Source organism: Giraffa tippelskirchi, chromosome 11 (genome assembly GCF_054371585.1).
Source record: "Giraffa tippelskirchi isolate mGirTip1 chromosome 11, T2T-mGirTip1v1.2.pri, whole genome shotgun sequence".
Lineage (NCBI taxonomy): Eukaryota > Metazoa > Chordata > Mammalia > Artiodactyla > Giraffidae > Giraffa > Giraffa tippelskirchi.
Genome location: NC_137285.1, coordinates 119811134 through 119835274, shown reverse-complemented (window position 1 = coordinate 119835274; position 24141 = coordinate 119811134). Strand labels below are relative to the sequence as shown.

Here is a 24141-nt window from a genome sequence, read left to right as displayed (position 1 = left end):
GCTTCAAGAGTATCCGTAGTTGGACATATGACTGAGTGATCACGCAAGATAATCAAAAGCACAATTAATATACTTGAGTATTGAAAGGTCTCTTTGAATTGTGCAAAATAGATTTATTAGAGAGATTAAAAATATTATCTCAAGAAGCTTAGAGAGGAGAGTAAGGAGATAAAATTCCTTTGTTAGAAGGAGAAACCAGTAGCACAAAAGATGGGGAAAGTAAAAGGAAAAAAAAAGAGTTTATGTTGGAAAAATAGCCAGAGAAGAAATATTTGACGTTATAAGCACAAGGGATCCCCTTATTATAGCTAAGAAAACTCTTCTGCTGAGAGGAAAGGGTGGATTATTACATAGATGTAAGGATGTGAAGAGGTGAGCAGTTGAACCTATACATGTTGACATTTTAATTTCTCTGGTATACAGTCAGAGAGAAAATCCTGAGTGGTGAGGTTGACCTTAGTTGGGTTAGGGCAGAGAACTTGAGAGGAATAATGTTTCCCTAGCTATGATGGGAGTATTGGAACGACACAAGGAAAAAGTAAAGAAAAGAGACCAAGATTTGTAGAGTCATTGGCTGTAATAAGCAACTTCGGCATTTGTTGTGGTTTTTCTCCAACTTAACCTAACAGCTGAAATATGTATGAGACAAAATCAAATTAATACAGACTTCAGATTCAGGAAATTATATATAGATTTAACAGGACCCAATGGAAAAGAGTTTCAAGGAGGAAGAGTGCCAAACAGTGACAAAAACAGAGAAATGAAGAATGCACCCAAAAGGGTTGAATATCAAATTATGGGAGCGTTTGGAATAGTAGTTTTTCAGTAGAATCACAGGAACAGGAATTATATTGAAAATAATTAAAAAGGAAAAATAGATGGGAACTTTCAGTCATGAGTATATTTGGCAATGAAAGAGAATGATTGGAAAGTCTGGCAGCAAAATGAAGAGAAAAATTAGGCAATGGCTAGAAAGGACAGTAGAACCAAAGAAAGGCTATTTGTGTATCTGTGTCTGTGTGCATTTTAATATAAAGGATATTTTAACATATTTGGCTGTAATAAATGAAGGCAAAACCAAAATCAAATATAAGAAAAGAAATTCAAATGGTACTGTCACTTCCAAAAGACAAAAAAGAAGCTTCTTGCCTTTGTTAACAATTCTTTAAAAGTAATGTTGATTTCTGGGGAATTTGATTTTAGAAAGTGACACTTGATAATTACCTGTTGAATAAATACAGCAACAATTGTGATCAGATGCCTATTTCTTCATGGCTAATGGTTTTGGTATCATAATTATTTTTTTTTCTCATTCCAAGACCAAAAAAGAATTCTTTGTACTTTCTCTTCCATTATTTTTTGTCACTGTTTGTGTTCTATTTATCAGATTTTTTGCATTAGAGTCTGGCATGTATTATAAAATAAAATGGAAAATATATAGGTGAATTGGATATTTGTTGGTTATTTTTTAATATCCTTTTTTCTTTGCTCAAAATTTCCTGATTTCTTTTGGGGATACATATTTTTGCAGGGGATCTGACTCTATTCCACATCAGACTTTATCTTAGTACCTTTGATGAGAAAGGTGTTGCAAAGAAACTTTATTTTTATGATTAGATGAGAGCAAGAAGTCGTGCATCCCTCATAGTTAGGATGAGGACTACGTGGAAGACTATAAGGAAACATGTTGAGGGTTTGGGTAGAACCTCACCTGAAGCCAGCCCCAAAATGGATTTTCAGTAATTTAAATCTATAAGTTACCATTGTTTTTTTTTCCATTATTATTAGTAGTGTTAGTAGTAGCATGCTCTGTTGTTGTTCAGTCACTAAGTCATGTCCTACTGTTTGTGATCCCATGGACTGCAGCATGCCAGGCTTCCTTGTCCTTCACTGTCTCCTGGAGTTTGCTCAAACTCATATCCATTGAGTCAGTGATGCCATCCGGCCATCTCATCCTCTGTTGCCACCTTCTCCTCTTGCTCTCAACCTTTCCCAGCATCAGGGTCTTTTCCAATGAATCAGCTCTTTGCATCTGGTGGCCAAAGTATTGGAACTTCAGCTTCAGCATCAGTCCTTCCAATGAATATTTAGGGTTGATTTCCTTTAGGATTGACTGGTTTGATCTTGCAGTCCAAGGGACTCTCAAGAGTCTTCTGTAGCACCACAACTCGAAAACATGCTCTAGTACCCAGCATACAAGATCCTTGACAGAATAGTTAGGCTCCTATATCTCTCACAAAATCTTCTAAATTGCAAGTCTAATCCAGTAATCTGAATGTTAAAGGTAAATTTATGGTAACTGTATGGTCACCAGTGGCACCAGACTCAAACTGACCTTGATGAGAGTTGGCCCTGCTAGCACCCAAGAAGTGTTATTTACTGTCGGCAGACACAGCTGGGACTCCCCGGCTGCAGAAGGCAGCCTATCCGTATTGCCTTCATTAGGCTTCCATATCAGGTTCTGTACTTTCTCTCTTAGTTTAGGTCCTTGAAAGCAGAGCCTGAGAAAAGAGCTTGGGTACAGAGAGTTTATTTGAAAACTGATCCCAGAGATGGTTTCATGAGGGATGATGATTAGGAAAAAAACTCTAAAAAAGCTCTTTAGAGGAAATAATAAAAACAGTAGGAGTAATAAACAATAAATAAACAATGGGGGATTAACTATATAGAGCTCAACTTCTAAGAAGCATACAGGCTGCCTCCCAGAAATGTCTGATGCATTTATTCATCAATTCCGGTTGCCCATTGGTTAAAGGTTGCCTCTGGGACATTAACTTGCCCATGCTTCCAACACTGTGGGCAGAATGCTGAAAGACAGGCAAAGGGTCCCTGAGGTAAATTGTCTGTGGTGCCAGGGGAGTCAGAACTGTCCACCATGGCTAAACCTGAGGTCTGAGGTGAGCTGAAATTGTGTGACAGGGCTGTGTAATATTCAGTTCAGAAATTCCTCTTTATCATGTGAAATATTTGTACAAGGGTCAGGATTATAGTCCATGGTCGTAACTTCCTCTTTTCTTCCTTGTCCTGTTTGGATTGCTACTTAAGCCTCTTTATAAAAACACAATGGAAAAATGCAAGAATTAATAACAATGATTCATCTGTTTGAACTCCCAAGCCATGTTTAAGGAGTATTATGGACAAATTTGACATTGACCCCTATTTTTTAATTTTGAAATATAAAAAGTGAGTGGTTTTTATTGACTAAACAAGTTCACGTCATTCTTAGACTGCTGAGTCTTGCAAGTACAAAATATTTCTTGAAGTGAAAAAATGAAATCAAAACAAAGACAATACCTGTAACATATTTTCACAGTAATTTAGCAATATGTAAATTACCTTGTTGTCAGGAGTTGTCAGGAAACTGTATAGACTGATACTCAGACTACCAGGTGGATCAAGCAAGGAAAAGTGGGCTTAAAAAGCTATATGAATTGGTGGAAATGACAATATGCATTCTAATGCTAACTGGCACATTGTAGGAAGCAGCTGGATGCAAACAGTCCCCAAGGTACACTTGTTAACATGGCACTTGTTTATAAAGCTTGTGAAATCAAACATTCAGAATGCATCTACTCTCCTTCTGATGACAGGTAAACAGGGATAAACATCAATGGGAGAAGGAAACCAAACTTTTGTGCTTGAATTTACCTTACTGGGACTTTCACAGGATCCAAAGATCCAAATCTTGCTGTTCTGTGTTTTCCTGATCATTTACCTTCTCTCTATTTTTGGAAACCTGCTCATAATAATTCTTATCCAAACTGACCCTCGACTTCACACTCCCATGTACTTTTTCCTCAAAAACTTGTCCTTTGTTGATCTTTGTTTCTCTACAAGCATCGTTCCCCAGATGTTGGTCCACTTCCTTGTAAAAAAGAAAACCATTTCCTTTGCTGGGTGCTCACTACAGATAGTTGTCTTCCTCCTAGCAGGGTGTACAGAGGGTGCTCTTCTGGCAATGATGTCCTATGACCGTTATGTGGCAGTCTGCAGGCCCCTACACTATTCTACTCTCATGACCCAGAGGGTTTGTGTCCAGTTGGCCATAGTATCCTGGATCAGTGGGGCATTTGTATGTTCAGTGGACAGTGCATTTACACTCTGTCTCCCCTACCAGGGACAGAACATAAATCATTATTTTTGTGAACCTCCTGCACTCCTGAAGCTGGCTTCTGCAGATACCTACAATGCTGAAATGGCCCTCTTTTCAATGGGTGTGATTGTTCTCCTGGCTCCTGGCTCCTGTCTCCCTCATCCTGGTCTCTTATTGGCATATTATCTGCACTGTGATTCGGATGCAGTCAGGGGAGGGGAGGCTCAAGGTGTTCTCTACCTGCAGCTCCCATCTCACTGTTGTGGTTCTCTACTATGGCTCTGGAATATTTGCCTACATGAGACCCAATTCCAAGACAATGAAGGAAAGGGATAAGGTCATTTCTTTGTTCTATTCAGTTATGACTTCCATGTTGAACCCCATAATTTACAGCCTGAGGAACAAGGATGTGAAGGGAGCTCTGAGCAAACTGGCTGGAAGATAGTCAACATTCAGAGGCAATGATTTTTGACATTTTAAAAAAGTACTTTGAACACTGTGATACACAACAATAGCTCTACTAGCTTCATTCTTTTCTTTCCTTGCCTTGTTTACCTCAGCTGATTTTCTTCTCTACAAATATTCACTGAATGCCTACCCTATGAAAACACTGTGCCCAGAACCTGAAAATATGAGTAACTTACTGCCCTTCTTAAAAAAAACTTGAAATTCACAAGATAACACAAATATAACTCTTTTAAGAGGTAACTCTTTCAAAAGCTAAATAAAGAAGGAATATTTTACAAACTTTTGCACAGCAGAGGAAACCATGAACAAAATGAAAACCTATGGACTTGGAAAAATATTTGCAAATGATGGAACCAAGAGCTTAATTTCCAAAACACACAAATAGCTCAACCAACTCAATAACAAAAAAAAACAACCCAATCAAAAACTGAGCAGAAGACCTAAACAGACATTTCTCCAAAGAAGACAGTCACTGTCACTGCGTGTGTGCGTGTTCAGTCGTGTCCAACTGAGCACAGCCCTATGGACTGTAGCCCACCAGGCTCCTCTGTTCATGGAATTTTCCAAGTGAGAATACTGGAGTGGGTTGCCATTTCCTACTCCAGGGGATCTTCTTGACCCAGGGATTGAACCTGTGTCTCCTGAATCTCCTGCACTGGCAGGTGGATTCTTTACCACTAGTGCCACCAGACAGTTGGCCAATTGGCACCTGAAAAGATACCCAACATTGCTAGTTATTTGAGAAACGCAAATCAAAACTATGAGAAGTCACCTCACACTGGTCAAAATGGCCATCATTAAAAAGTCTACAAATAACAAATGCTGGAGGGGTTGTGGAGAAAAAGGAATCCTCCTACACTGTTGATGGGAATGTAAATTGGTGCAGCCACTATGGAAAATTGCATGGTCATGCCTTTCTTTTAGGAGAAAGACAATGACTAAATGGAAAATTAAACTTGGCAATTTGCATAGCTTTAAGTGAAAGTCACTCAGTCATGGACTATACAGTCCATGGAATTCTCCAGGCCAGAATACTGTAGTGGGTAGCCATTGCCTTCTCCAAGGGATCTTCCTAACCCAGGGATCAAACCTGGGTCTCCTGCATTGCAGGCAGATTCTTTACCAGCTGAGCCACAAGAGAAGCTGCATGAACACAGGATCACAATTAAAAAATTTTTTTTTAATTTTTTAATTTCAATGTCTAAAGAAATCTTCTTGATCATATTATGTAACTAATGCTTTAATCTCTGTAATTTTATTAATTAACTCACACTGAGATTTTTTATTAAAATGTCTGGCTTTAAAAATCAGTGTAATATCCAACAGAGACTTCACTGAGCTACTATACACAGAAGGATTGAGATCTCTTTATAAACAATACAGACACTCAAGGATTAAAAAAACAGCCATTTTCAATGCTAAATTGTTTGTCTGAAGATCAACGGATGACAAGATTATGATAAATTAGAAAAGTAAATGATATGGGTAGCTTCAGATCTATGCTATTTTCTTTTGTTGTTACATCTGCATAGTGTTCTCATTGATTACCTAGTGAGACGGCACTTGATATTAATATGAGGACTTCAGTTCAGTTCAGATCAGTTGCTCAGTCGTGTCTGACTCTTTGCGTCCCCATGGACTGCAGTACGCCAGGCTTCCCTGTCCATCACCAATTCCCAGAGCATACTCAAACTCATGTCCATTGAGTTGGTGATGCCATCCAACCATCTCATCATCCTCTGTCGTCCTCTTCCCCTCCTGCCTTCAATCTTTCCCAGCATCAAGGTCTTTTCCAATAAGTCAGTTCTTCACATCAGGGGACCAAAGTATTGGAGTTTCAGCTTCAGCATCAGTCCTTCCAATGAATATTCAGGACTGATTTCCTCTAGGATGGACTGGTTGGATCTCCTTGCAGTCCAAGGGACTCTCAAGAGTCTTCTCCAACACTACAGTTCAAAAGCATCAGTTCTTCGGCACTCAGCTTTCTTTATAGTCCAACTCTCACATCCATACATGACTACTGGAAAAACCAAAGCTTTGACTAGATGGACCTTTGTTGGCAAAGTAATGTCTCTGCTTTTTAATATGCTGTCTAGGTTGGTCATAATATAAGACCAGTATGAGAACTTACTAAACATTTAAAACTGAAGATCTCTCTACACATGCATGAGCATTCGCATATACATACATGCATGCTTACATCTGAATTAATGCAAAGGTATGTAATACAAGTATATATACATGCACATATTTAATAACTGAATATGCTTTTATTATACATGTTTATATTAATTCTAATTCCATATGTGGGGATTCAATCATTCTTGTTTGTTCAAATGATTTCATGTAACACTGTAATTTTTGGTGTTTTTAAACATATATATTTACTCTTCTGCCTATCAAAGCAGCAACATTATTTATGTCTGAATTCCTCATCTGTGAATTGAAGGTAATAATAATGCCTAGTTTATAAGGCTGTCATCAGAAATAAATGGATAGTATATGTAAAGTGCTTGACGCATAGTAATTACTCTGAAAAACTCTTTAATACTTTTTAAAAACATATACATATACTTTATGTATATGTATAACATGATACATGTGATAACTGTGAAGTCTGTATAACTTTATCTCTCCTATTTTGACCACAGACTATTGAGAAATGTTATGGCACAACTTATTTGTGTGTGTGTGTGTGTGTGTGTGTTATTTTAATCTAATTTATTTATTTTAGTTGGGGGCTAATTACTTTACAATATTGAAGCTCATCACCTTTAACACTTGGTGGTAAAATACTGAACAATAGAGCACTTCATTTAACCCAAATTTACTTCATTAGAAGGTAATTAACTTGTAATATTCAACATTAATAAACTAAGAGACTTAATTTCATGAAAAAAATAAAGTAAAATAAAATGTCTGGGAGGTCTACATTCATTATATTCTAGCCACAATGTCTTTTTCTTCCTCAAAAATGAAAAATGCATTCAACCTCCAATCATTAGCACTGGATATTCCCTGCATCTGAAATGTTCTGCTAATCAGTCTTCGTGTACTTAACTTGTACTCAACATTGACAGTTCATTCTCAACAAAACTGTCAGCTCACTAGGGGCCTTCACCAAACATACAGTCTAAGACAACACACTTTCCAGTCACTCTCTATCTCCATTATTGCTTGCTATTGTGCTTATGGGACTTCTATCTCTGAAATTATTTATTTGGAAACATCCTGATAAAAACCAACTTGAAAGATGGAATGAAAAAATTAATAAAATCCAAGATCTGTAAAGGGAATCTGGTTATAGTGGTGTGTCATAAATATAAGATGGAAAAAGATTTAAGGAATGAGAAGTACTCAATAGTAACAAATGCAAAAGGATAGTCAAAAAGAATTAGAACTGAAAGACTGCTCATCAAAGAAGAAGAGATACTGGATATGTGCCTGCAGGCAGTGGTTTTGTTATTCATTTTTTATCCATGATCTAGTCATTTCCTGTTGGCAACAAGAATCCTCTTATAAATCCACTTATACAATCAATATGGGATTAAATTATATGATATTTCAATTCCTTTCCAGTTCTAATATAATATGACTACGTCCCAAATAATTAATAATAGTATAATTCAGAAAATTAAATAAGTATTAATATTGAATTATATATTTCAATAATTCAATACATTATCCTTCTTTCTGATTTTCTTCAGTGTAGTAACTAGCTATTCCAGATCCTATGTCCGTCATTCTCTTTTGCTCTATTTTATACAGTTTTACTGAATCCACAAGTATTCCTCTAAAAAGATTTTATCTGAGTTTCTAACCTTATAAAAGTTATTCCTATTCCTTATAAAAGTGTTCCATACTTTTTATTTAAAAAATCCCTATTCGCAGCACAGAAACAGGGACACAGACGTACAGAACAGACTTGTGGACACAGTGGGGGAAGGAAAGGGTGGGACTAATTAAGAAAGTAGTATTGACATATATACACTATCATGTGTGAAATAGATAACACAGGGAGCCCAGCCTGGTGCTGGTGATGACCTAGAGGGCTGGGATGAGACCAGGGAGGGAGGCTCATATATGTATAATTATGACTAATTCCCATTGTTGTACAGTAGAAACCAACACAACATTGTAAAACAATTACCCGCCAATTAAAAAAACAATTTTATCTGAGTTTTTAACCTTATAAATGAAGTACTATTATACATAATCTTTAGGGCTCTTTTTTTCACTTAATATTAAATTGCTGAATTACTTCTTTTGTTGTGTGTCCTTCTGGTTCCTTTGTTTTGATTGCTGCATGATATTCTTTTGTGTGAATACTTATCTATTCCACTGTTGATGGACATAAAGCTTGTTTCCAGTTTTGTTTTGTTTTTTTAATTGTGAATAATGTGCTCTTACATTTCCCATGTGTACAACCTTCTTTTGGGTACATTCTTTTTATGAGAAAAATAAAAAATCGTGTATTTTATTTCTTTTGTTGTACTTCTGCAATAATTTTCTTGAGCATATTCTTTTTATAATCAGAACATAAAAAATGTATTTTTCATTTGCTTAAAATTGAAAGAAAAAAGATATAACTTCAGCAGCAGTTTCAGAATTTTTTGGAAAAATAAGTGATTAAAGAGAGACTAAAGAATGAGGAGGACCTGGCAAAAAATTGGGTGAGGGAATGGCCTGAACTGAAGCAGTGATGGATAGAGGCAGGTGCTGTATCAATCATTATCTTAGAAGCAGCTGAGTCCGCTTGAACTGAGAGCAGGAACATGCACACATGTATGCTCATGAATTAATGAAAGAAAAAGGGAGAAATAAAACACATACAAGTATAGCAAGGTCCAATAAATCAGTGCTTTGATGCTGATTAAAGCTCAAGGAAGAAAGGCCTGATATGAACAGAAGCACTGCAAAGTTCATTTCTCTCTTGCTGATAATGGCCCAGGCTTGAGGCACAAGTTGGGAGACAGGGAGTGGCAGCATTTACAGAACCCACAAGATACACTTTGTAATTTGGAAAGAGAGCTAACCAGGGGCCCTTGCTTCTTAGGTAATTCACTGACACTGTCTATTTAGTAGGACTTTGGAAATGGCCTCGGTAAACCCATGTGAGGGCAGCATAGACCTCAGGCCTCAGAGCTCATTTAGTGGGTAAATTTTGCTGGAGTTGGAGGCCAGGAGACATGCCTGGGAGATTCATTAAAATTTTGTTTTCTGGAGTAGCATTTTCAGGGGAGGTCATGTCAGCTGAGGGGATGAGACCATGATGCCTCCCGCAGGACAGGGCCCCAGCTCACTGTCGCCCCAGGGACAGTGAGGCTGGTGTAGAATCTCCATTGGGCAGCTCCTTTTATGCCTTGTTAGTCAAATTTCTTCTCATCTTTTTTCGTGGCTCCCAGTAAGATAGGAATACCTCAAAGTCTGAGTACCTGGACTCAAGAATTCAGTTAGAATGATGCCAAGGCTCTGAAGGCTTTCTCGCAAGGAGAATGGACAAGAGAAGTGTGTGGAGATTTAGCTCCTTGCTTCCCCAGGATCCTGCCCTAGGTTCTCATCTGCTCATTGGCATCCATTTCCACCTCCAGAGAGGACCGGCAATGTGACTAGAGGTGTCTTTGACCTCTGATTTCAGTCACAGCTGTACACATGCCTACATCCTCCCCTGCCAGAAGAACCATCACCTTGTTCTTCCTCTTCTTGAACATCTTCATCCCTCAAATGAATCACAGGGCAGTAGGTGTACTCAGGCAGCTGAACCCTTCCCCATCTGAGGTAAGGGCTCTTTCTTTGTTTCAAGAAAATTGAGTGGAATCTGGAAGTCTTGAGATACACGGTCAAGACCTCACTGCTCTGCTCCTTAGATTCTCAGTCCCTCAGCCGTTATAACTCATCCATTCCCTTCTACACTTTAGGTACCCTTACATATACCCACAATTGATTTGTTCCACTGGCAAGACCTGGGTTCCTCTACTTCCTGATGCTGGCATCCTGGTAAAAGTCTCAGTATTATCTCTAGACCTAGATTATCTTGGCCTCACATGGTCTGATGTGTACCCATAAAAGACTGGGATCTCAAAAGAGGATGATCTAAAATCAGTTGAAGTGCCTGTTCCATATATGCCTGCTTGATACTAAAGTCCAGTGCTACAGAAAAAGCTAATTGAAGTCAATGAATATTTTAAATTATGCTAACAGTGACACAGAGTAATAACATAAAGATGTGATTCCAAATTTTTGACTCCATCTTCTTCATTGGCTTTGTCTGACCATTTCCTATAAAGTACAACAATGGCCCTCTGTTAATCTCGGTTTCTATTCTCTTCCCTTGGTCTGAGGTGTTCACCCATCACCAGCAGTTTTCCAGAAAGGGGGCTCATCCTGTGTAGGCACACTATATGTTTTCTGGCATTTATCTTCAGATGACCATAGTGGAGACAAACTAGAGAATGGAAGGAGGGAGAGCAGGGCTCTGAATCAAGGGGAGGAAGGCAGATAGCAAAGATCTTGAGTCCTAAGTATCACCACTTTACTTAAGTCCTGCTTTTTCTTTTAAGTCCTGTCCAAATTCCTGGAGCATAAATCTGGATAAGTATAACCAGTTAATTATTTTCTTCCCTTTATTAATATGTCCATTCATCTTTTTAATTCAAGGAAAGTATTTCAAGTCATATATATACTAGGAACAGTACTAAGAATTGTCTTTGAATTTGTGTTTTTGTCGCTGCCAATGGGCAAAGAAGTTCTTCTAGTCAGTATTTCTTAGTTTCCACATATAGACCTGGTTTTGTGAGGCCAGAGAAAGATCTCAGACCCCAGAGAATGATGAAACAATTTTACAAGATGATTTTCTGGTTGACTTCTTGCCTAGACTTCACTGCAGCATAAGTGCAAGGAGGAGACTTGCTCCTGCACCGCTTCAGTGTTCTGACCTTTATAGTGCTACTTCCTCTCTCTGTTAGTGCACTCTGACCCCTTTCTCCTTAGCTGCCTTATATTCATCTGCAGCCTGTAGCTCGTATAAGTGACATATAAGTGATTATATAAAGTTTCCTTCCCTGATACCTCACTTAGATAGACTTGTAGTATGTTATACTTTCCTTCGTATTTCATTGCCAGTAGATGTGTGTAGGTGTTTATCTAATGGGCTTTTCACATCCATGCAATTTCCCTAGCATCAAATATAGTGCCTGGTATATTGTAAGTGCTTAGTAAATATTTATGGAGTGAATGAAAGGAACTAGATCAATTGGAAAAGCCTTCCAATTTTAGGATTTTATCATCCAACTACTGAAAGGTCCCAACCCCAAGTTGACAACGTTGGTAACATAAACTGAAGACAGAGGGGTCAGAGCAGATGATACAAAGGAAAGATGAAACATTTGGTGGATTATTCTCTTCTTTTCCAGAGTGCCTCCTGAGTCCTCCATCCAACTATGAAAGGTCTGCATTCATGTAGAGGAAACTAAGTAGCACTGTTCCACACACCACTTGGTCTCCTGCTCAAACCTTTCCACCAGTACTTTCACATAGATTCAGGGCTCAGCAGAACCAGCATCTTTCCTCATACAGCTAATACTATGAGATAGAGGATTTCTTTTTTTTGTTCAAGATCTTACTTTGACTTTCAAGTGATGGGATGGCTTTGGACCTTTTCTATAAACCCCCCTCTTTTGTAACTCACCCCTTCTGTCATGTACCCTAAACACAAATACCTTGCCATGTATTTTCAAATCTCATGCATCACCTTCGTTTCTATCCTCATTCCTCCTGAGCAAACATCTTATCATTACCTGAAAATAGGCAAACATCTTTTGTACTGTTCCTGAATATGTACCTCCAAAATCTATACTATCCCAATGATTCAGTCATGCACAGAATTCCTCTTCCTTTCTGTAAAGTAGCAGTATCCTCATCAAGGATGTGAGGGCAGTTCAAGAACACAAGAGACCAAGTGATCCAAGAGCCAAGAGGTTCCCTGTTGAGAAAACTGTTAAGAACAATGAGACTGGAAAATGAAGCCAGATGTCATGTCTAGGGGAGCAGAAAAAACAGAATTGGAATCCCACGGAAATTTAAAGCAGAAAAGCAACTGAATTAAAAGCCAATGTGCAGTGTATTTTTTTGTTGGGAAGATAGCTATAATTTTATCTATTTACAAAGATATTTGCTTGGGTTCATTCTCTTGGTTATCTTATTTAAAGATGACAGACTATGACCAACATGCTTATTTCTAATTTATATGATACTTTATAATAATTTAATGAAAAGATTCATAAATTCAGAAGACAGAAGGCAAACCTAGCTACCAAGAGGAAAATATATCATCTCACGGAATTCTTATTGGTAATTCCATAGTGATGTGAGACAGTACACAGCTAGGGTAATCTCCCTTAGAAAGGCTTTCGTCAAGACCATCTGGTTCTACATAACTAAAGAAACAATGCAGAATGGAGCACTGGAACTTCACCCTGGGAAGTGGCTTCATATTGATCGGGATTCTGAATGACAGTTTGTCTCCGGAGCTGATCTGCGCTACAATCACAGTCTTGTACATGCTAGCGCTCACCAGCAATGGCCTTCTGCTCCTGGCCATCACAATGGATGCCCGACTCCACGTGCCCATGTACCTCCTGCTTGGGCAGCTCTCTCTCATGGACCTCCTCTTCACATCTGTTGTCACTCCTAAGGCCTTCATGGATTTTCTGCTCAGTGAAAACACCATCTCCTTTGGGGGCTGTGCCCTTCAGATGTTCCTGGCACTGACAGTGGGTGGTGCAGAGGACCTCCTACTGGCCTTCATGGCCTATGACAGGTATGTGGCCATTTGTCATCCTCTGAACTACATGGTGCTCATGAGGCCGAGGGTCTGCTGGCTCATGGTGTCCACATCCTGGGTCCTGGCTTCCCTGAGTGCTCTAGGACATACCTTGTACACCATGCACTTCCCTTTCTGCATGTCCCAGGAGATCAGCCACCTGCTCTGTGAGATCCCACCTCTGTTGAAGTTGGCCTGTGCAGATACTTCCAGATATGAACTCATGGTATATGTGACAGGTGTGACTTTCCTCTTGCTCCCCCTTTCTGCCATTGTTTCCTCCTACACACTAATCCTACTTACTGTGCTCCACATGCCCTCAAATGAAGGGAGGCAGAAAGCCCTGGTCACCTGCTCTTCCCACTTGACTGTGGTTGGGATGTTCTATGGAGCTGCCACATTCATGTATGTTCTGCCCAGTTCCCTCCACAGCCCCAAGCAAGACAACATCATCTCTGTCTTCTACATGATTGTCACCCCAGCCCTGAACCCCCTCATCTACAGCCTGAGGAATAAAGAAGTTATGGGGGCTTTGAGGAGGGTTCTGGGAAAATACATACTATAGACACACCTCCTGACACAGTTACTAAGTAGATGTGGTAGTTGTTCAGTCACTCACTGGTGTCTGACTTTTTGTGACCCCATGGACTGCAGCACTCCAGGCTTCCCTGTCCTTCACCATTTCTCCTGGAGCTTGCTCAAACTCATGTCGTTTGAGTCAGTGATGCCATCCAACCATCTTGTCCTCTGTCATCCCCTTCTCCTCCTGCCTTCAATCTTTCCCAGCATCAGGGTCTTTTCTAATGAGTTGGCTCTTCGCGTCAGGTGGCCAAAGAACTGGAGGTTCAACTTCAGGATAAGTCCTTCCAATGAATATTCAGGACTGATTTCCTTTAGGGTGAACTGGTTGAATCTCCTTTCAGCCCAAGGGACTCTCAAGAGTCTTCTCCAACACCACAGTTCAAAAGCATCAATTCTTCAGTGCTCAGCCTTCTTAATGGTTCAACTCTCGCATCCATACATGACTACTGGAAAATCCATAGATTGACTAGACAGATCTTTGTTGGCAAAGTAATGTCTCTGCTTTTTAAATGCTGTCTAGGTTTGTCTTAGCTTTTCTTCCAAAGAGCAAGCGTCTTTTAATTTCATGGCTGCAGACGTGATAGACTAAGTTTCAATTTCAATATCATATAGCAGTGATAATGATATAGCTAATAACAGGCTGAGCAAACTCCAACAGCCTCTTAAAATCAGAGGAGGACTGCTTTCATTTGAACTGGATTCTTAGTTGTAAAGAGAAATATCTTCAGAAGATATCTTGGGCTTCTTGTCTTGTTAGGTAGATGGTTGTTCAAGCAATTAGTTGGAAAGAACAATCAATTTGTGACTGTATTTGTACAAATACTTATGTTGAAAGCGTTAAAGTGAAATTGTTAGTCACTCTATCATGTCCGACTCTTTGCAATCGCATGAACTGTAGCCAGCCAGGCTCCTCCATCCATAGGATTCACCAAGCAAGAATAGTGGAGTGGGTTGCCATTCCCTTCTCCTGGGGATCTTCCTGACCCAGGGATCGAACCCGAGTCTCCACATTGCAGGCAGATTCTATACGTCAGAGCCACCAGGGAAGCCCTTATGTTGAGATTAAAAAAAGCTAAATGGGACATTTTTATATTGCCTGAAATTAAAATTATAGAAATGAATAAAATAGAATGTGGAAATTCTCAGATTTCAAGTGAGGACTGGAGACACAATAGCAATGAGAGTCATGTGATGTGTATTTGCTTGATTTTTTAAAAAAATATATAATTTACATACATACAGACCTGTTTTGAAACATCAAAATAATTGCATGGTAAGTGTATGTATATGTCTATGTCCACAGGAAAGGAAGACTACCAAATATAATTCACTTTCTATTAGCTTAGAGTGAAATTTAGTCGCTCAATCATGTCTGACTCTTCGCGATCCCATGGACTGTAGCCCTCCAGATTTCTCTATCCATGGAATTCTCCAAGCAAGAATACTGGATTGGGTTGCCATTCCCTTCTTCAGCAGACCTTCCCGACTCAGGGATTGAACCCAGGTCTGCTACATTGGCAGGCAAATTCTTTACCATCTCAGCTACCAGGGAAGCATATATATTAGTTTAGATATGCTTTATTTTTATCATCCAATATATCAGTGTGGGAAGATATAACGAAAACTGGGAACTAAAATCTGTTCAGTTGAGAAGCTCCAGAAACACCTTGGCTCACATAGTTGAGATTATTTTTGAAGTAATGCTTTGTTAAAACTCAGAAAATCTTTCTTTCTTTATAAAACCGTCTTAGATTGCTTAATCTATTACGATAAATGATATTACAAATATAATAATCTATGGAACTAATCCATGTTCATCATAAAAACAGAAAACTTGAAACTTGATAAAGAAGACAAAATCACTTATTAAGTTTTCTATTTTTTGCTTTTTCATATATGTATTTTACTGAATAGTTATGTACATTTTGGTTAAAGTTCTGTTATTTCTTTGTTGTTGTTTAAAATTTGGTGAACTTCTTCCTGTGAAGAAGGAACATTATAGTGTAGGGGTAAAGAGAGACAGTAGCTGGGAGGGAGAGAGTGTTGAGTCCTTTTATCATCTGTGCATCTTTGAACACTAAATTAAACTGTTTGTTTCTCAGTTTGCTCATTTGAAAAGCAGTGATATTAATAGAACTCATGATGATTTCACGATGTTTTAGGGAGTCTTGAATAAGATGATAAGGCACTTAGACCAGAGCTTGGCAAAGTGCTTAAACCATGCTGCTCCTGCTGCTAAGTTGCTTCTGTCATGTCCGACTCTGTGCAACCCCATAGACGGCAGCCCACCAGGCTCTGCCATCCCTGGGATTTTCCAGGCCAGAACACTGGAGTGGGTTGCCATTTCCTTCTCCAGTGCATGAAAGTGAAAAGTGAAAGTGAAGTCGCTCAGTCATGTCCGACTCTTCGTGACCCCATGGACTGCAGCCTACCAGGCTCCTCCGTCCCTGGGATTTTCCAGGCAGGAGTACTGGAGTGGGTTGCCGTTGCCTTCTCCGTAAACCATGCTAACTATTACGTGAATAACTAGTAAATATTCTTAATAAAACTTCATTTCAAATGACTACATAATGTCATCATATGAACCTGCTGTAATGTATTTAGGGATTTCCTTACACTTAATTTTGTCTCTCCAAATTTTCCTACATGAGGGTATATTTTATGCTAGGTCAAATTGTAGAAGTGGAAATAGTGGGGTGTAAGCAAAGAAACTACTTTTAAATTCTTGTTATAAAGAGCCAGATTGCTAACAAGTAATTTAGAAACCCTTTCCATTCTGTCATAATGTTGAGCTGGAAGTGCCTGTTTATTGTACACTTTATGGAGCTGTCTTATCATTTGAACTTGCTTTGCTTATTTATTAAACATATCAATGAAAATGTAACAGATGTTTTCATTTATATTACTTATTTTGCTTCATCTAATGAGGTTTTTATTTGTAGCTGTTTGTAGTTCCTTACATTTCCCATTCTTTGTTCAGAAAATATTTTCAAATTTCTTTTAGATTTGCTTAATAATTTCATAAGTGACATTTGACTTTTTAATCTGCAGTTTATTTAGGTATATGATGAATGGTGAGCTTTAAGTTAATTGTGTTTCTAAATAGCTGATTTTCTTATTAGTATTCTTAATCACCTTTCCATAGTATGTGTTTATTATTACTATTACTGTATGTATAATTGCTTGACTATATGCTGTCTTGTAAGTCTAGCAGTAGAGGATGTTTCTACTTCTGTTCTCTAGTTCCATTGGTCAATAAAGAGTCTCTGTTTCCATTCTTCGTCACTAAAATTTTCTTAGGTTTTGTCATCGGTTTATTCTTCCTGATGAATTTTTGAATCATCTGCTAACTGTCCAAAAAACCCCACAGGTATATTGTTGCGATTGTATTTAACTCATACATTGATTTGGAAATGCTATCTTTTTGCAGTATTCAGTCTTAACTCCCAGGAATGTAGTACCCCATTGCCTCACCCAATATAATTTGTTTGTTATTCCCTAAAAATACCATTTCACACCTTGACTCTCTGCTTATGACTTGCATCATACATTGCAGGGAAAAGGGGAGTAGTTATACAGAACTTCGTCATCTTCCACTACCAGCTTGGCTAGCATAGCTGCACATAGTGTTTTTATCTTTGGAAGAGCCCATCATATTCTCCAGGACAATCCATGTTGCTACAAATGGCAGAATTTCACTCTTTTTTAAAGGCTGAGTTATTTTTCATTGTTAAAATTTAAAAAGTGCCCGTGAGAGACCAAACACTACTCTAAGTGCTCTTGAATGAAGTTCTCTTACTACTCAAAGAAATAGGTATTGGAATTATCTGCTTCTGCTCTGCAGCATCTCTTTACAGAAATATTTGCTACAGTTTACACACATGGTCCAGTAACCACCATCTTAAAGAACTCTTCTTTGAAGTCATACTCTCCCCTCCAGTTACTACTCCATTTCTCAGAGCAAATCATCTTACCAGAAACTGTGGGTTTAGGACCTAACTGTATGTATAGCTTCAGGTCCTTTCCTACTATTCAGGACACATGCCACTGTAATCAGGTTCCCTTCCACTCAATACCCAGAGCACTGCAGTTGTGCTTGTCAACAAAGACAGGTTTGTGATTCATCATCCGACAAAGAAAATATAGTTTGTATATTTTATAAGATTGTAAATGTGAACTTTAATTACCCATGATAACCAATGACCATAAACAGACTTTAGAGATTAAAAACTAAATTCCATAGAAGATACAACAAATATTTATAATCTACATTAGAAAAATTTTGAACAATTTGTAGGTACTTCCAACACTGCTAACTATACAGAATTCCATTGTCATTAATGTTTTTAGTCTTATACTCAGTATGTGTGTTCCTATGTGATTTTCTCTCTGGAATTGCACTCCTTCTTACAGGCATAAAAAATTCTGCTTATTTCCCACAACTCCTTTTTTATTTTCTAAAATGCTTATTGGAAAGATGTGAGGTTTAAGGGTTGGGGCAATAATTCCCTCATTTTGAATAACAACTTTAAGAGCCTATATTTTGCAATTTAATAGAATGCAAAATGAAAATAAAACTGGAAATGAAAATGGTTCAGTCACTATGGAAGATAATTCCTTAAAAATACACTTAATCAAAAAACTGAGCAAGTTCACTGAAAGATATTTACCCAAGTGAGTAACAGTTTATGTTCACTTGAAAATCTGCACCTGAATGTTTGTAATGGCTTTTTACACAAACAACAAAAATCAGAAAGAACACACAAATGTCTTTGATGAATAGATAAGCAAGCTATGATACATTCATACAAATGGACACTACTCAGCAATAAGTGTGAACAGGCTTCTAATAATCAGCAGAATTTGGATGAATCTCAAATATATTATGCTAAGTGAAAGGAGCTATACTCAAAGTGTCTGATACCATTCATATGACATGCTGAAAAGGCAAAAAAGAAAAATAGTAGCAATGGTAAACAGATTAGAGAGTTGGCAGGGAACTGGTGGAGGGCAGGATATAATTACCAAAGGACACCAGAGAATTTGGGAGATTGATACAACTTCTATATCCTGATTTTGGTGGTGGCTGTATACTATATATGGGTTTCCTTGGTAGCTCAGTGGCAAAGAATCTGCCAGTGCAGATGTGGGTTGATCCTTGGACCAGGAAAAGCCCCTGGAGAAGGAAATGGCCACCCACTCCAGTATTCTTGCTTGGGAAGTCCCCTGGACAGAAAAACCTGGCAAGCTGCAGTCCATGGGGTTGCAAAAGAGTCAGACACAACTTAGTGACTGAACAACAAATATACATTTATGAAAACTTGCAGCACTATATACTACAAAAGGTGAATTTAACTATATGAAAACTGTACCTTAGTAAAACTGAAAAAAAATATAGGAAAAGATAATCATAAATGAAAGGATATGAAGTTTTTAATATCCTGCTTCTACAACCTTATTTTAAGTACCAATAGAAAAAGTCCCCTGCCATGTTGTTTTTTGTCAAGAGTTTAGTGTTATAGTTTTGAAATACAATTGTATTATTCTGGCAATTAAACTTGCCAGATCATTTGTTGAGCCAATTACTGTGTTCATCATTGTTCCCTGTAATATATATACATCCTTGGCATCACCTCCCTTCTTGATGAAATTATTATATTCGGGCATCTTTGATGGTAAAGCCTTATAGTTTTTTTGTAATTTTTTGTCACTCTCTGCTGATGCTTTATCTATGCATAAAACTCTCAGTGGGGACAGTTATGTTCCCTCAGCACTTTTGAAGGTATTTCCCTCTTGTCCTATAACTTCAGTGAAAACTCCACTATCTTCTGTCTTTATCAGTGGGGAATCTGTCTTGTTTCTTTGAGAGAATTTAAAAGATTTTCGTTAACACTGATATTCTCCATATTCAGTACTGTCTGGATAACTTTTTTTATTGTCCCTGCTCAATGTTTATGAAGTTTCACACTTTCTCTTCAAATGTCACTTGTGACACACAATATAACACCAAACACACATACGCATGTACAGGACAAAACAGATTGCCAAAGGTCATGGAGGGAAGACTTGGTAATTACAGACTCCACAGAGCACAGTCATGTTGAATTAAATAGTCCCGGCTAAGAAGATGATAAGTGAGGCCAGGGGGATGGAGGTGGGAAGCAACGTCCCACAGATGCCTCAAAACCCACCTTAAATCTGGGGCAGAGGACTGATTGACCACGAAAGGGTCTTTGCTTTCTGTTCATTTCAGTCAGTAATTTGGAAATGGGCCATCACTGCCTTCCTTAGGTGACATAGAAACCCAGGGCCTCCAAGCTCATTAAGTGAGAGAAGAGTACAAGGAAACAGGGCCAGGAAACAGGCCCAAAGGGATTCATTACCATCCTGTTTCCTGGACCAGCCTTTCCAGGGAAGGCCATTTCAGCTGAGAGGTTAGGCTAAGTCCCTCTAAACACAGGGGTATAACAGAGGGAGTGGGATCGTGGGATGAGGAAACCGAGCGGCTTCCCTCAGGACAGGCCCTGGCTCGGTGTTGGCCCCAGGGACAGTGAGGTCAGTCATTGCAGGGTCTCCTTTGAGCAGCCCTTCTAATATCTACTTCCTCCAGATTCCCACTGCTTTCATTTTTTCTCCCAGACCCCAGCAAGAGTAAATAAAAGTCTGAGCATTAGTACCCACGAACTCTGTCTGACTAATGCACAATAGATAGATGAACCTTTTACTTGAGGAGCTTTGTGACAGAAGCAGTTTCTTTTAAATTTCCACAGGTGTAAAAACAGGAAAGCTATACTCTTGTTCCATAGAAGCTCTCCAAGTCAGAAGGATTCAGTTGGCTCTGTCAGCAAGTATTGCATTTCCAGAGCAGACCTGTAGAGAAACTGAGAACAGAAGGAGTCCTAACTGACATTGGTCAGACCCCTCAGACTTTTAACACAGCTTAGCAAAATCAAACCTATTGGATACAGCTGAAAAAGTCCCATCTTCCTTCTTGTTTTCTACTGCATTTTCCTTAACCCTCAAACAATCCCCAGGGTTGTCCATGTGGTCAGGAAGCTGGCATTTAACCACCTGAGGTAAGAGTATTGTCTCACTTTCAGGGAAGGGTGCAGTCTTGAGGAATTTTGACCTGGGAAATGGAGCCCAGTGCAGATCCCAAGAACTTCAGCTACTCTGTCTTCCAGATTCTCTGGTGCTTGGGCTCTGTACCTCATCACAAACTCTTCTATTCTTTGTTTTCTAAATATGAGGAGGAATCAGTGAGGCCTGATGGAAGATTCTATGCTACATCCCAGACCAGGGTATCTGCTTCCTGGTGGTAGCATCAGGATCTGTCTTTAGACCTCACAGGCTTTGCTGGCATCTGATAAAAATTTTTGCAGCTATGTTATAATATATGCCTCTGAAGGACCATTTAAGATCAGATGATAGTTCTGTGACATGCTTTAGTACCTCTTTACTATTAAAATTCTGTGGACCTTGTAGAAGTCAATGGAAACTAGTGAAATGTCAAAATACATGACACAATAGAGGAAAGTGAGTTTTAGAAATATGCTTCACTTACAGATTTTTTAAAATATGTTCAAAGATGGATTTATCTGCCCAGTTTCCATGATGTGTAAGACTGATTTCTGTCAACCTCATGTGTCTGTTTTAGAAAGCTTCTCTCCAGGAATAGGTCCCAGACTCCCATAGCAACTTCCGGAACAGGAGCTCTTTTTCCTCCTCCTGTGGCTCCTCAATGCAGTGTGGATACCCTGGCTCTGTAGTTTGGGGGCCTAACATGGTGAAAGAGAGGGAAGCTAAGATTAATGAGCTTGATTACAAATACAGCACATGCTCTTTTTTTCTCCTACAGCTTTCCCTAATTCTCCCCCAAACAATCTGAGCTTCCTTATCAATTCCTTATGTTTTTCATATTTCTGAGTAATCCCAGGGTCACATTTATTATAATATGTTATAAAAGAAACAGCTGTGTTTACCTTGATTTTAAAGGTTAAGTTCTGAAAGTGACATTACCTCAAGCACACTATTCCATAGTCTTAAATGATCTAAATTCTCTTCCTTCTTTGGCACATGGAGAGTGTAGGGCTGGTCCAGTGAACTAAGGCACACTTTAGCTCTTCTAATAAGGTTGTGTCTATAGCTTTGAGGGCTGCAAATCAATGTGGACATACGGTATATGGAAAAAAAATAATGAGGTATATTATTGATATCACATTGATGCTCTTATTTTAGAATTTCATTTCAAAATAGGTACACAGAGCAGTGACTGGGTACTTAAATCATCAGTCAAACATTATACCTAAAGCATAAGTATAAGAATTATCAAGAGCATGGATACCTGAGTATTGATATATTGTAATGAGAAAGATGATTTGAATTTCTGGAGAGATACATGTTCAGGTTTGATGTCCTGAATAATATTCTTATCTAGTGATCTTTGAATATTTAGCTGTTAATGTGATGCTTGTTCTCCATTCAGATGGTTCTTTTCAAGATACTTAAAAGATTCAGAAATAGAGATCAAGAAATAAAATTAGCTACCAGTGGGAAAGGAATCACCATATTGGACTCATATTGGTCATTCTATAGGGCTTCTGATGTTACAAAATATGCAACCATCTAAACAAAAATTCACCTAGAATCTACTTGGTTCTAAGCAACTAAAGAAACAACACAGAATGGAGCACTGGAACTTCACCCTGGGAAGTGGCTTCATATTGATGGGGATTCTGAATGACAGTGGGTCTCCTGAGCTGCTCTGCGCTGCAATCACAGTCCTGTACATGCTGGCCCTCACCAGCAATGGCCTTCTGCTCCTGGCCATCACAATGGATGCCCGACTCCACGTGCCCATGTACCTTCTGCTTGGGCAGCTCTCTCTCATGGACCTCCTCTTCACATCTGTTGTCACTCCCAAGGCCTTCATGGATTTTCTGCTCAGTGAAAACACCATCTCCTTTGGGGGCTGTGCCCTTCAGATGTTCCTGGCACTGACAGTGGGTGGTGCAGAGGACCTCCTACTGGCCTTCATGGCCTATGACAGGTATGTGGCCATTTGTCATCCTCTAAATTACATGGTCCTTATGAGGCCAAGGGTCTGCTGGCTTATGGTGGCCACATCCTGGATTTTGGCATCCTTTAGTGCCATTGTATATACTATGTACACCATGCACTATCCCTTTTGCAAAGCCCGTGAGATCAGCCACCTGCTCTGTGAGATTCCACCTCTGTTGAAGTTGGCCTGTGCAGATACTTCCAGATATGAACTCATGGTATATGTGATGGGTGTGACCTTCTTGATTCCTCCTCTTGTTGCTATCCTTGCCTCCTACACAGTAATCATACTTACTGTGCTCCACATGCCCTCAAATGAAGGGAGGCAGAAAGCCCTTGTCACCTGCTCTTCCCACTTGACTGTGGTTGGGATGTTCTATGGAGCTGCCACATTCATGTATGTTCTGCCCAGTTCCCTCCACAGCCCCAAGCAAGACAACATCATCTCTGTCTTCTACACAATTGTCACCCCAGCCCTGAACCCCCTCATCTACAGTCTGAGGAATAAAGAGGTCATGGGGGCCTTAAGGAGAATCCTGGGAAAATATATGCTGTGGACACACTCCTGACAGAGTTGCCAAGTAGACATGGTAGGGGACTAAGTATCATGTGGCTGTGATCATGGTAGCTTCTATAAGTCTGATCAAACTCTAGTAGCCTCTTAAATCAGAGGAGAGCTGCTCTCATTTGACCGGATTCTTAGACAGTTGTAGAGAGAAATATCCTCATAAGACATATTGGGCTTCTTGTTTATTAGGTAGATGGTTGTTCAAACAGTTAGTTGGAAAGAATAATCGATTTGCGACTACATTTGTACGAATACTTATGTTGAGAGAGTGGGAAAGGCTAATGGGCCATTTTTATACTGTTGGAAATATAATAGCAGTGAAAGTCATGTGTTGTGTATTTTGCTTGAGTTTTTAAAAATGTGATTTACATACATGTAGACCTGTTTTGAAACATCAAAACAATTGTGTGGTAAGTATATGTCTATGTCCGTATCCACAAGAAAGGAAAGCTACCATATATAATTCACTTTCTGCTAATTTAGATATGCTTTATTTGTATCATTTGATTTACCTGTGTGGAAAGATTTATAACAAAAACTTCAAACTTT

The 24141-nt window shown here is 38.9% G+C and overlaps 2 protein-coding genes and 1 pseudogene across 2 annotated transcripts; all 3 read left to right on the top strand.

The window, feature by feature from the left end:
* The first annotated feature begins 3592 nt into the window (after positions 1-3592).
* On the top strand, positions 3593-4538 carry LOC145526100 (olfactory receptor 2D3-like; annotated as a pseudogene).
* An 8476-nt stretch (positions 4539-13014) lies between these two features.
* On the top strand, positions 13015-13947 carry OR2AG2 (olfactory receptor family 2 subfamily AG member 2). The gene has a single exon (XM_081546003.1). It carries the CDS (start codon positions 13015-13017, stop codon positions 13945-13947), a length of 933 nt encoding a protein of 310 aa, XP_081402129.1.
* Positions 13948-14537: 590 nt separating this feature from the next.
* On the top strand, positions 14538-24141 carry LOC145526096 (olfactory receptor 2AG1). Its single transcript, XM_081540914.1, has one exon. The coding sequence runs from the start codon at positions 22649-22651 to the stop codon at positions 23591-23593; it is 945 nt and encodes a 314-aa protein (XP_081397040.1). The 5' UTR covers positions 14538-22648; the 3' UTR covers positions 23594-24141.

Excerpts from the sequence above, each read along its gene's own strand:
- LOC145526096 (XM_081540914.1), top strand. The coding sequence starts at position 22,649 with ATGGAGCACTGGAACTTCACCCTGGGAAGTGGCTTCATATTGATGGGG.
- OR2AG2 (XM_081546003.1), top strand. The coding sequence starts at position 13,015 with ATGGAGCACTGGAACTTCACCCTGGGAAGTGGCTTCATATTGATCGGG.